This window comes from Ceratina calcarata, unplaced genomic scaffold (assembly GCF_001652005.2).
Source record: "Ceratina calcarata isolate Rehan_Ccalc_2016 unplaced genomic scaffold, ASM165200v1 scaffold551.2, whole genome shotgun sequence".
NCBI lineage: Eukaryota > Metazoa > Arthropoda > Insecta > Hymenoptera > Apidae > Ceratina > Ceratina calcarata.
The window spans coordinates 431159-443973 of NW_017176693.1; the positions used below are offsets into that span (position 1 = coordinate 431159).

General features: G+C 38.5%; 2 protein-coding genes across 2 annotated transcripts in view; one reads left to right on the forward strand and one right to left on the reverse strand.

Moving 5' to 3' along the window:
* Nucleotides 1-4799: 4799 nt before the first annotated feature.
* Nucleotides 4800-9748, forward strand: LOC108628932 (P protein). The gene is made up of 17 exons (XM_018031165.2): nucleotides 4800-5011; nucleotides 5185-5338; nucleotides 5408-5476; nucleotides 5539-5653; nucleotides 5719-5791; nucleotides 5860-6050; nucleotides 6120-6226; nucleotides 6300-6459; nucleotides 6521-6592; nucleotides 6723-6854; nucleotides 6915-7169; nucleotides 7249-7383; nucleotides 7457-7651; nucleotides 7718-7951; nucleotides 8031-8289; nucleotides 8444-8537; nucleotides 8946-9748. Exons 1-17 carry the CDS (start codon nucleotides 4921-4923, stop codon nucleotides 9031-9033), a joined length of 2424 nt encoding a protein of 807 aa, XP_017886654.1. The 5' UTR covers nucleotides 4800-4920; the 3' UTR covers nucleotides 9034-9748.
* Nucleotides 9749-11120: 1372 nt separating this feature from the next.
* The window catches only part of EloA (transcription elongation factor elongin A), a 4286-nt gene continuing 2591 nt past the window's right edge, over nucleotides 11121-12815 (reverse strand). The window contains exons 4-9 of the mRNA XM_018031439.2: nucleotides 12467-12636; nucleotides 12212-12390; nucleotides 12032-12123; nucleotides 11747-11946; nucleotides 11383-11665; nucleotides 11121-11302 (exon numbers count right to left, since the gene is read on the reverse strand). Coding sequence (XP_017886928.1) covers nucleotides 11235-11302; nucleotides 11383-11665; nucleotides 11747-11946; nucleotides 12032-12123; nucleotides 12212-12390; nucleotides 12467-12636 — 992 coding nt within the window. The 3' untranslated portion in view covers nucleotides 11121-11234. The remainder of the gene's footprint in view (nucleotides 11303-11382; nucleotides 11666-11746; nucleotides 11947-12031; nucleotides 12124-12211; nucleotides 12391-12466; nucleotides 12637-12815) is intronic.

Consider the following 12815-nt stretch of genomic DNA (forward strand, 5'->3'; position numbering starts at 1 on the left):
ATCCCGGAGACCCGGTCGAAAGTGGGTGCCGATAATATGAAATCCGTAGCCGGTTTTGGAACGAGTCTTCGACGGCCGTCGCTGGAAATTGATGAGAAACCGTGACGTCACGTGACCTCGGCCTCGATCCATTTTACGCTTTTCCAGGTCTCGTCTTCCTCGACGCGTTCCAACGTACGACCGAGCGTTCAAACGAAATCCTGATGCTTCCGATGATCACTAATTTCATTTCTAATGCTCGATAATGCGTCGTTACAAACGAGTACGTTCAATTCAGCGAGCGGTTTTGTCCAAGTTCCGTATCAGAATGATTAATCAGTTTCTTTGAAGTAAGTAAGAACGGGCCAAAGTTTCACGCGCGGGAGACTTAATCAGGCAGGGCTGAGAAAGTTATCCCGAAGTCAGGGAAGGCGGAGCAATGGAAGTTAGAATCCTTCCGGGTTTAATGGCTATTATGCAGATCAGCGCGCGGGGCAACACGCGGCTAAGTCAAATACCGTTAACAATGGAGAATCTGCAAGTTGGTTGATCGTTCTGAATCGAGCGATCGGCTGTTTGAACGCCGCCGCGGCGGCGACGGCGGCGGAGGAGCGTCGCCCCGGGCCGCTCTGTTTGCAGACATAAGGCAGTCCCGTGCTTCGCCCGTGGCTGCTTCAACGCGGCGTGACGGGGGAAGTTCAATTGGTGGCGGCAATCCTGGTAATGTACCCGTGGGGCTCTGTCAAAGTGCTTTCTGTAGAAGAGAACGATACTGCGTTCGGCATTCGGGAAGTTCATTCTTCCCCGGAAGTGGCGGCCGAATAACTGCATCCCCACGGTGCATCCCCTACGGCTACCTCGATTTTTCGTGAATCTCATAGATACATTGTTCAAAATTATGAATAATTCTGTCGGCAGGGACTTTCTAAAATATCTTACAAAAGTTTCCTTTAAGAACGAACGTAAAACACGCAAGAACGCTAAACAGACATTAGCCAGAAGTTTTGAAACTCCACCCTGACGCGACTTCCCCTTCGACGAGACCTAATTGCTCGGTCATTGAAAAGAAGCTGAGCTGCGCTGTGTACGACTGGTGAATCGTCAGGGAAAGATCGTGAACGTTTATCAAAGCGGTGTAGGCGGATCTCCGATAGTTGTTCGGTGTTTTCACACCTCCATGCCGGGAGACTTAAGTTTAAAAACCGGCGGCTAAATAATGTATATCACGGCGGCAACAGCGGGCGGTAAAACAGTTATAAAAACACCGGCAACTACGTTAGGATCAATTATTTAAGACGTACAGCTCCTAAAGAGAGAGTAGACCAGTCGTAAAGGGGGCGGAAGAAAGTAACGGTCCAGGACGATCCGGAAGGAGCGCGAGGGGGCGGCGAAGGTGGTGGCTATCGCGGGAGTTATAAAGGTTGCAGTTAAAAGTTGCTTGAATTATCAAGGGACTGACTGGCTTCGAGGCGACGGCCACCGTTACTTTTGACCCGTTGCGTATCGGAATTCACACGTACGTCCGCGAAAGTTGGCGCCGTCTTCCCAACTTTCGATGAAACTGTCAAGACAACGGACACAGAGAAATCCGATGCTGACGCTCCAATCGACGTCACGTTATTTATCGTACTTCGATACATTTCATAAAGAGCTAACTTCCTGGCAGTTTTTATCGCGTCACGAAGTAGAGAATAAATATTGGAGAATGAACGGCGATTTGCAGTATAAGACTTATGGCAGCGGATTTTGACGACGATGATTTTTTTCGGGAGGACGAGAACGACTACGACGTCATCATCGTAGGAGCGGGCTTGGCTGGCCTCGCGTGTGCATATAATATTCTGAAGAAACAAATTGGCTTGCATGTCCTGATCATCGAGGCAAACAGTAATTCCACAAGTTCTACGTCGATTTCATGACACAAATTATACGGAATTAAACTGATGCAGAAAACAATTTTATCTATGTATGACGTCAGGTGAAGCGGGAGGTCGTGTTCTATCGAACAACTTCAGCAATGCTTATCATGCTAATTCTATGCAGAGGCACGTGACCGACTTAGTGAAGATGTTAGGTATAAAAATCGAAGAAGGAAAGTATAATGAATCGAAAACGAGAATACTTTACACGAAGGGTAAACCGATGCGCACCTTTCCTAAATTCTACGGAGCCGAGGTTCACAATTCCCTTCAAACGGTCATTGCCATTTTATAAATGCCTGATTTGCTAATATAATTAATTAATAAAATGTATGAACAAAAGAATTTGTTAGTATATATGCAGAATGTTCGTTACATTTCGCTGTTGCAGATCGAAAGAATTGCCTCGAATCCGAGATTCAGTTACTACACTCACCACGAGGAAGCGGAGCACCTTGCCGAGATAAGCGTCGAACAGTTCCTGCGTAGAATCATTTATATCCCCTATGTACGATCCTTGTGCCGGGCGTTTATTTGCAACGTATGCGGTACGTTAAATTCTCTTAAAGTAAATGATCTGCATTGACCTCCGAAGTACTCAGAAAATGTAATTGCAAATCTTTGCAGCTACGCGAAATCTTAACGACGTTTCGACGCTCTGGTTCTTCGTCATGCTGCACAATGCATCCGGTCTTTTAAACCGATTAAAAATCATGACAGGCGATGACGATCGATACTTCCTAAATGTATGTACGCGATAGAATAATACGTGTATTAACACATTGCTGACCGGCAACTTTTCTGAAAATTTACCTCATGTGCCCGGCTATTGTTTTGAAAGCGGATGTGGAAGTAAAACAATATAAATAAATTTTAATAAATTACATATATTATTCAACTCCTAATATTTCGGTTTCGCTCCGTTTTCCTTTTGAAGAATTTGGACATCGTTGAAATTTTTTTTACAACTAAGAACGAAACTTGGCCGGTCTTATAGGCGAGACACAACTTGAGGTATACAGACCAAATAATTACACTACAATATTTCCAACAGTGCGCCGTGAAAACAATAAAGATGTGGAAAAAAGCTTATCACGAGTTTACTCGTGATCGGTCACCAACGCTTAGCCACGAAAACCCGAGTTAACTCGTGACCGGTCAGCAATGTGTCAAGACCGTTTAGATGAATTGATTAATATCGATGTATATCTGGCAGGGTGGTATGACTAGGATTACGCATGAACTGTTGAGACACGTTTTAAGACAGCAGGGAGAAATAAGATATGTAGACCCAGTTAATAAAATCGTATTTAACGATCAGCGAGCCTATGTGTCGACGAGCAAGAAGAGTTTTAGGTACCCCGTTCTTAACGACGTATCCTATCCTCAGTGATTAAAACAAGACCTAACGAATCATTTACAGATGCGAATTCGTAGTCGTAGCGATACCTCCTTCCTTGCAAAATCATATCACCATCGAACCTCCCTTTCAATGTTTAACGAACAGCGAACCGCTCTTCGCACCAGCTGAGAATGTGTTCTTTAACGTCAATTACAAACGATCGCTCGGCGATTCCGCGAAAGATATATTGACCACGTGGGACTCTAATAGCAATTTGAATATCATGTACGATGCGAACCATCGGTCTATGGAAGAACTCATGTTCGCTGGATTTCTGGCCGAAGCTAATCTCACGCAGACACACAAAAAGGGGTTGTTCGATACGTTGACGGATTGCTACGAGACTCCTGAGGTTCTCAAATATTCGGCGTACAAAGAATACGATCCCTCCTTGATCGGTGATCAGATAAAGGCGGGTTGTCCTATGAGCACTATGAAACCGACGAGCATTGACAATCATGTCAAATGCACGGGTAAATCTCACGAAAGGTACGACGATCTTCTTTAAGTGATGTTACAAAGAGGATTGCTACCGATTCGTTTTATGCACTACTTTTATTTCGTGCTACTTTGCAAGGATATTATTTGCCTCGAGTGAGTACGCTGGTAATTGGCCAGGAACGATAGACGGTGCGATTCAAGCGGGTGAACACACGGCTTACGCGATTCTGCTACGAATCAGGCCACAGTCTCTTAATTTTTACGAAATGTCCAGGATCGGGTAATGAAATTTTTATGCCAGATTCTTAGCAAAATTCTTAAATATGATATAAACAGGGCAATGAATTTTCTTGTGTTTTTAGTAGCGTGAATCTTAAGGAAACGACTGTAAAGAGTGGTTCGCCAGTGTCCCTGAGAATATGTATTTTACAGTACTTAGGAATAATTCTTAACGTTGCTGTTCTTATCTCGTTTTTAAGAATCGCTTACGATTAAGACACTGAACTCTGTTTTACTCGGTTCAATCAACAAGATAAACCGATCACTTAATACGGTTTATGATCTGTAAAATTTTGAAAATTTCATGTGATTTCACGTTTGAAAATGGAAAAACAACCTTTGTATGACAGTATTAAATAACATCCGCGTATACATGTGTCTCAGTATATACACACGTGTAAATACATAAACGTTGGAATGACCCCTAATAAGAACACGAATCAGCTATCGAATCGTAGTTCCATATTTTCGCTCTTCTCGTTCACATTCAAGTAGATTAAATTCCAATTAAAGTGGATCACATTTCATGAAAGTTCCTCGATCATGTTCTAATTGCGTGACCGAAGACTGAATAAATCGAAATCTGTATTCCTCAGATCCTTACTGTAAGTAAATCTTGAAAATTTAAGAAAATTATTTTTACTCTACAGTTAAAATTGAAATTAGCTGTTCTTTGATTAGAAAATAATTAAAAAGTGTACACTGAAATATTTATGATAAACAGTCTTTCTTTAGTCTGCAGTAAACGTGAAAGAAGTATGATAAGATGGTTACGAAATGTGTAAATTCAAAATAATGATTCACCATTTCTAATTTGAATCTCTCCATAAATCGTCCACTGTCTGTTACTGTTAGCATTTAATGATCAGGGCTCTTAATTCGCAATACAGCTGATCCACGATGTCTCGAACTGATAGTAGCGAAGATGAAATTGGATTACGAACGCCACTCTCTTTCAGAAAAGGATCTCGGTGCAGCCTTCGGACACCAGGTACGTAAAACATATAATAGAATTACAATATTATAATTATTAATTTGTACAGACAATTGTATGTTTCATTTATCATATATCGCATACACAGTTTTAAGTTTTATAACTGTATTTGTAATTCAACTTTTACCGTTAGAACATGTATCACGGTGACATTAACTTTTTAACAATAGCAACCCCATCGTCCATCGCTAGCTCCGTAATATTTGGGCAAATCCCGGAAGAAGTACTTCGCGTTTGGAGTCAACTACCAGAAGCGATACGTTTGGATCCCAGCTTGGCAGTCTTTCGAAGGGAATATGATCGTGTCCATTCTGGAGAAGGAATGTTGGTACCTTTTGCATTTAACACGTTCCTCTCACATTCACTTGTAACATTTATTAATTCACTTCACAGGTCTACAGATGGAATGAAGAAAGACTGCCTGGTAGTAAACATGTCCCTTGAGACACAGCCATATCCACGGTACGTCATAATTAACTATTATTTCGTTCATTGGATATAAATTTCATTTGATGTCATTTTAGAATCGAAAATAAATTATGCGATGAAGATATTACGGAAACTTCCGAAACGAAACAGAGCGCGCTTTATCGTTATACCAAATTAATTATATTGTGTTGCTGCTGGCTAACTTTCACTGTAAGTTTATTTTTCTGTACTTGACTAAAAGGGACAATAACTGGATATTTGTTTTTCTATTATAGTTAGTGCTGATGCTGAACAATGAAAGGGTCGAGTCGATGCATCAAATCTCAATTCCCAAGGGACAAATAAAAAGTATCACTCTTTTGTCAACTTTTAATACGTATAGTATTTGCAAATCAATGACTCGAGATTTCTTCTAGATTATAAATTGTACGGTGATGTTCGTAGTAGGCAAGTTAGTATAACGCTGGAGGGTTCGTTACTTCCGCCAGTAAAATCATTAACAGATTATGCAAATGTGTCCGAGAGCTATTTGATGATATGGTTGGAACTAATAGTTAACGAAACAAATAATACCAATCAGTTTTTGTTCGAGCCCGGCGAAATGAAGGTAAAACATTTAACGTGAGAGAATTTGATTTTCAAGGTAACAGTTGAACGTTCGATACTTCATATGCAGAATATGAGCGATGTATGGATTTTACCAATACTTCCGGAGAACCTGATGGACATTTTCCCTGGACAGAGGCATCAGAAAGTTTTCCCATTGTCAAATATTAACAAAACGTACGAGTAATTACAGAATTATTCATTTCACGGATCCTACGATCTTCTAATATGATTATTATCCATTTTGCAGAACGATAGAAGAAGGCGAAATATCGATTAACTTAAAAACTAATCTAGAGTCCAGTTTCGCTGTTTCTATCAGTTACGATTTATCATCTATAGACAAGGCCGATGGTATAGCGTACGCTGCCGTAGTTTTACTCGGATTATATTTATTAATAATATTCGAGGTAACTGATCCTTCGAAAGTATTATAATTTATACACGATATAAATTAATCAATAATTTCAGGTCGTCCATAGGACTTTAGCTGCTATGTTAGCCTCGACTATGTCCATTGCAATATTAGCTGCTTTACACGAGGTAATTTAACAATACGATAAAATCACATATAGTAAAATCTCACCGAGTTGAAAAAAAGCAGTAATCAGAAATTGTGATGCGAACAGGAAAGGAAATATGAGTTTCTCAGTAACATAAGTTTTTTGTTCAGAGACCAAGTATGGGTGAATTGATATCGTGGATAGATATCGACACATTAATGTTATTGTTCTCGATGATGATACTCGTTGCCGTGGTCGCCGAGACAGGGATATTCGACTGGCTAGCAGTATACGCTTACAAGGTAATAATTCCTTAATCAAAATTCAAATATGTCTAATATTAAATGTTTGCACTTTTTCAGATCACTGGGGGAAAGATATGGCCACTCGTAGGAACACTCTGCTTCTTTACGACATTCATTTCTTCTTTCTTGGATAACGTCACGACGGTGTTGCTGATGACACCGGTAACGATAAGATTGTGCGAGGTGATGGAAATAAATCCTGTACCGATACTAACGGCGATGGTCGTTTATTCTAACATCGGTGGCACCCTCACGCCGATAGGCGATCCACCGAACGTGATCATCGCATCGAACCGCGATGTTATTAATAGTGTAAATACTGGACCGTTCTCTTCTACACATGCTTTATTCGTATCCCTATCATATATTAACATATTGATTTACCGTTTAGGGCATCGATTTTAGTACGTTCACGATACATATGAGCATCGGTGTAATACTTGTAGTGTTCGTAGTGTTCGCGCAGCTGCGATTCATCTTCCGCGATATGGCTGGTCTGAAATTCGCCGAACCACAAGATGTACAGGTATCCTATTTCCATTTCCTTTACGTTATACTTCGATTAAACTTGTATCAGTTTCATCGCTTCTTCTCTTCAGGAACTGAGGCATGAAATTGCTATCTGGCAAAGAGCCGCAGCTAGTTTGTCGAGTTACAGTAAGGATGAAAACGTGGTCCGAGAAACGTTGTTAAAAAAGGTACAACGACTACTTTCCCAGTTGAAGAAGAAGCTATTGACCGGCAGCGTGGCGCTTGAAACGTACAAGACCACGCTCGAAGAACTGCAAGAAAAGGTGAATAAACGTCAAATAATTAGGAGAGTATTGTACTGAAGGAGGATTTTACTAATTTTGTTACAGTATCCTATTCGGGACAAATGGTTGCTAGTGAAGTCTGGGTTCACGTTGATCTTCGTTATCACATTGTTCTTTTTACACAGCATCCCGAATCTAAATTTGTCGCTAGGGTGGACCGCGTTGATCGGTGTTCTTTTATTATTAATTTTAGCGGACAGCGAAGATCTGGATGGCCTCATGGCACGCGTGGAATGGAGCACTTTATTATTCTTCGCGTCGTTGTTCATTCTCATGGAGGTACAAGTCACCAAATTCTCACAAATCATTGTACCATTGCTTTCAATTAACAGTACGAGCGTTTATGTCTTGTGTGCAGGCTTTGTCGCGTTTAGGTTTAATGGCTTGGATAGGGAAACAAACGGAGATGATTATTCTATCCGTGAACGAGGAGTCCCGATTGGCAGTAGCTATTTTATTGCTGCTTTGGGTATCGGCGGTTGCGAGCGCATTCGTCGACAACGTGCCACTGTCGACGATGATGATAAGGATCGTCACTGGTCTGGCGCAAAATCGCGAGCTCAAATTACCCCTGCAGCCTTTGGTATGGGCGTTAGCCTTCGGCGCCTGCATGGGAGGTAAGAATTTTCACGCCGGACATCTTTTTTACATTGTAAAAATAATTACGTCGAATCACCCAAAATCGTCGATCGTGTCGTCAGAAGAATGTACGATCAATAGGAATCGATACCGTTATGATTTATGTAGTTGAATGGATGGGTATATTTGCAGGAAATGGAACTCTGATTGGAGCTACCGCTAACGTAGTCTGCGTAGGAGTTGCCGAGCAACATGGATACAAATTCACTTTTATGGAATTTTTCAAGTAAGTAAAATCTGCTATGAGTATTTGCCTCCTCATTTAATACGAGGCGTCGGACAGCTCATTTCGATATTCGTTGTATATGATTATCGTTAAATGAAATTTAATTTCCCTTTTAAATGTACGTTCGTACATTAATACGATTTACATTAAATTTTATCTTATATTCTATTGGCTTTTATTTACGAGCGGCAGCTGTAAATAATTAAACTCGATGAAATAACTACTAACCGGCCCGTTGTTATATCAGGCGCGACATATTATTTTCCGAATGAAATTTCGAATTCGTACCGAATAATAAATAGCGAATGAATTAAGTTCATTTTCACAAGAGCTCCGTCGCTAATTCATTCTTCGCGTTATGATAATTTAATCAATTTGACAAATAATGGTGAATGCGTACGTTTTCAGAGTGGGCTTTCCAATTATGCTGACAAGTACCATGACGATAACCATGTACTTAATGATCGCTCACGTGATTTTCCAGTGGAACGGATAATGTAATTATTACGATCCGTGTTTGATATTCTCGTAGCCCGGCCTGCGAAAAAATGTTTAAGCCACTCGAATGGAATATTATTTATTCATGCCCCCTTGTAATATTTGATTAATATTACAATCGCCTGATGCGGCGTTATGGAAATTTACTTCAATAAATAAGAATTTATTTTATGATAATTTTATTGAATTCATTTCGATCAAACCAGATTCTCTAATTGTAAAAATTATATTACAATCAATTCTATTACAGAAGGTTTTAAAACTGTACCACGAAAAAAATATACAATTAAACGTTTAAAAATGTCTACCAAATAGTTCACTGATATCATTTAAGTACGCTAACTTAAAAAGTATGTTACATGCTACTTATAATGTAAATATATTACTGTTTATTTAACTTACAATTTACTGGTTTTAGATTATGGATTTACGGTATCCGAAAATTGATAAACCTGTCGATTGATACTTAAAAATACATTTCCTATCAAAATTTTACAAGAAATCGAACTATTTACTCATAAATAAATCATAAATATATTACCTTAATCCTGGTGTATTAAATATACGACGTTATATGAATAAAAATATATCAGTGATGAACAATTCATTTCACAGACAACATAGGTTTAAAAAGGATTAAAGCAATTGTATATAATATAAAAATCAAAAAGTCGGCCAGACTATTGATTCATTTGCTTAAAACTTCTACCCAGTCACAACGAGAGCATTGCCTACGTGTTCGATATATGTTTGAAAAGTGGCAAGCACATTCGACGAAGTCTTTCAATTTGTTCTTAGCAAAGTCGTAATTTAATAGAGGAAGAACTCATTCGTCACAAAATTTTTTGCATTATTTCAGATTAGAAAACAATACTCATGAATTTCGTCACATGCACACCAAAATTTAATAAAATCCACTACCTGGTCAATTTAAGGGACTAGAGCCGGAGTAATCGTGACTTTTCGAGATTCGAGTAAAGTCACATTTTTTACTGTTTCACCGATGATCCTGGCGAAAGCAATGCAACATATAACATTACTTCTTCGAAAAGAAGAAATTAAAATCTGGCTTCTGGTCACGGTGTCAAAATGTGCTGATCTTTAGTAAAATAAAAATAAATCGTAAGTCGAAGTTATGCCTTCGATGTTAGTTAACTAAAGATTTCCCTTTTTTCTTTTCAATGATGTACTTGAAGGCACAAAAATATTACATAAATACCAAAAAGTATTCCTGTAATCGTAATTTTATTGGTCCGGAATCTGCCCCTTAAAAAGATCTATAATCGGAATTTAATATGAATCGTATAAATAATATGCAATTATTATTATGTAATTAGAAAACCTATAAATGGTATACATATGTATAATTCGTACTAAATATGATCGCAACAAATACAATTCTGTATGAACGCATGCCTCATCAAACGAAGTAACAAGAATTTTTGTAGAATCCTCAATCGCGTTAGTTTTAGTCGTTCAAATCAAGGTATATATATAAAAATATCAATGTACAATATTGAAATTTAGTTCGTCATTGATCATACATTATTGAATTTTCTTTTCAACATTGAACGAAGTGTATATAATTCTAAGTCGTGCAAAAAATGTTAAATTAAGTATGTACAATTGTAATCTAAAAAAATTAGTGAATCACAGCAAAAAATGGGTCATATTCATTACGTACACAGTTCTGCATTCCTGTGTGAATATTTCTTTTATACTAAATGCCGTAATTACGTCGGTTTAGGGAACGTAAATAAGAGCTCGTGTAAACAGAAAGCAAATCTCGTGAGTAAAATGTCTACATAATTTTGTCAAATATTTCGTTTTCATTTTCTACATATTTCGTATTCGAATAATCTCTGTTCGTGAATTTAGTATGAAAATATTTACGCGAAAAAAACCTCTAATGTCTTTAATTTTCTCGGTCATCGTGAAACCCTAGGCATTTGTGTCCTACTAAAAGAATTTTTGTAACTAAGTCTAATTCGCAGTAGACGAGAATGCACGAAACGATCATGGCATTATCGATTTGGCGAATCCCAGATTGCCAAGGACGACGTGCGCAAGTCATACCACACAACATAATCCGAAATGTAAATTTTTATATATAAAATTTATACATAGTACAACTAAGACCCGCTATATAATAATACATGAGTTACCTAGATTGTTGAAGACTGAGAGACCTTAGATGAACTACCGCTTATATCGTCCTTTTATGAGCTGTAGAGCTTTCGCCATCAGCGGCGCCTTCGTCTTCTTCACTGTAAAAAAAATAACATAATATTGTTAGGTGATTAATCTTCAGATGTTGTTCTCATCGAAAGTAAGACCAATTACTTACTTGGTTTCGCGCGGGATATCTGTACGGGTGCCGGAACGGAAATATTCGTAGCAGCCGTGGGTCCACCGCCGCTGATCAATTTCTTTTTTAAACTAGATGCTGTGTGCGGCACAGAATTTGCGGTACCGTATTTAGCTTGCTTCTTAAGAATATTTCTTGGTGGTTTAACGACGTTGTCAACGTATGCGAGTTTGGTAGACCTCACTGGAAGAGATTTGTCTATCGACTGCTTTATGTTAGCAGTCAGCGTCTTCAGTTTTGCTTCCCTCTCGTCCAGGCATCTCTGTTACAACAGAATAACACAGAATATAAAAATGATGTTAAATAAACGATGTCAATTAACTCCTCTCGCAGATCTACTTACCATGTACATTTCGCGCCACGTTTCCATTTCTTCCCTTTGCTTATTCCGGAATTCCCGATTGCAGTGATATTGCCAGAGCTCGTCTGTGTCTTCGATCAAATAAGGATTGTAATGCTCCAACATAAATAACTGATCCGCTGTTGCACGTTCCAAGACGGGTTTTATTATGTCATAAGGCACACCACCCGTGAATTCAAGTGCTAAAGTGGATACGAAACGTTGTTAAACAATCATTTATTTTTCATTTGAAGCGTTCATTATTTTCTACTGGTCAATTAAACTTACCATCAATGTTTTCTATTAACACTCTCGTACAGATCTCGAATAAAGTCGGTACAGTCGTGTAACCGGATTTGTTTCCGGAATACACTTTCGTTCTGTGAAATGGAGATAATTATTAGAAATTACTATTACGTTTATTCGTACACGTATTGCTGTAAGAGGACTTTAGTAGAATACACTTACCTTTGATTTTTAACGTACATGACATCCGTGAGGGATCTGTCTTCCTCTTTGCGATATTTATCTTCCTTCTGATTAACGTATGGCAGTGGTTTATAATTGGGACTAATTTCTGGAAGCGTGGATGCCAAGTCTACGTTTAACGGTTGTAACTTTACGTTTGACGATAATAACGATGGCGTCTGAAAAATGATGACGAGTATTATTTATAGGAACGCCTTTCAACAGTCCTGCCACTTTACTAATAATATTAATTACCTGCAAATCGTCGCTTTGTTCACTCTTCACTGCTACATTTTTGTTATTGGTAGTAGTCGGTTGTTCTGTTTTGATCACTTTTGCTGTACTTGTATTAGGAGAATTGATGATGCGCTTTTTAGATGGTTGAGTAATCGTACACATGCCCAAAGCTTCCGCAAAACTCGCACCTGTAGAATAAATGTAAAGGAACAACTTAGAAAGTTCTGTTAGAAAGTAACTATATTTATTACTTTGTTCTTAGTTTTACAAACAATAAGCTTTCAATAAGTGTATTAGAAAGTTTAATTTAATGACATAACAGTCGAATAAAAAAAAACAAGATTTATTTAACTTCCCAAAAATTAAA

Bases quoted from the DNA above. Each gene is read 5' to 3' on its own strand.
- LOC108628932 (XM_018031165.2), top strand. From the start codon at position 4,921: ATGTCTCGAACTGATAGTAGCGAAGATGAAATTGGATTACGAACGCCA. The intron at 5,012-5,184 runs GTACGTAAAACA...TTTTAACAATAG, and splicing joins GTGCAGCCTTCGGACACCAG to CAACCCCATCGTCCATCGCT. The intron at 5,477-5,538 runs GTACGTCATAAT...ATGTCATTTTAG, and splicing joins GAGACACAGCCATATCCACG to AATCGAAAATAAATTATGCG.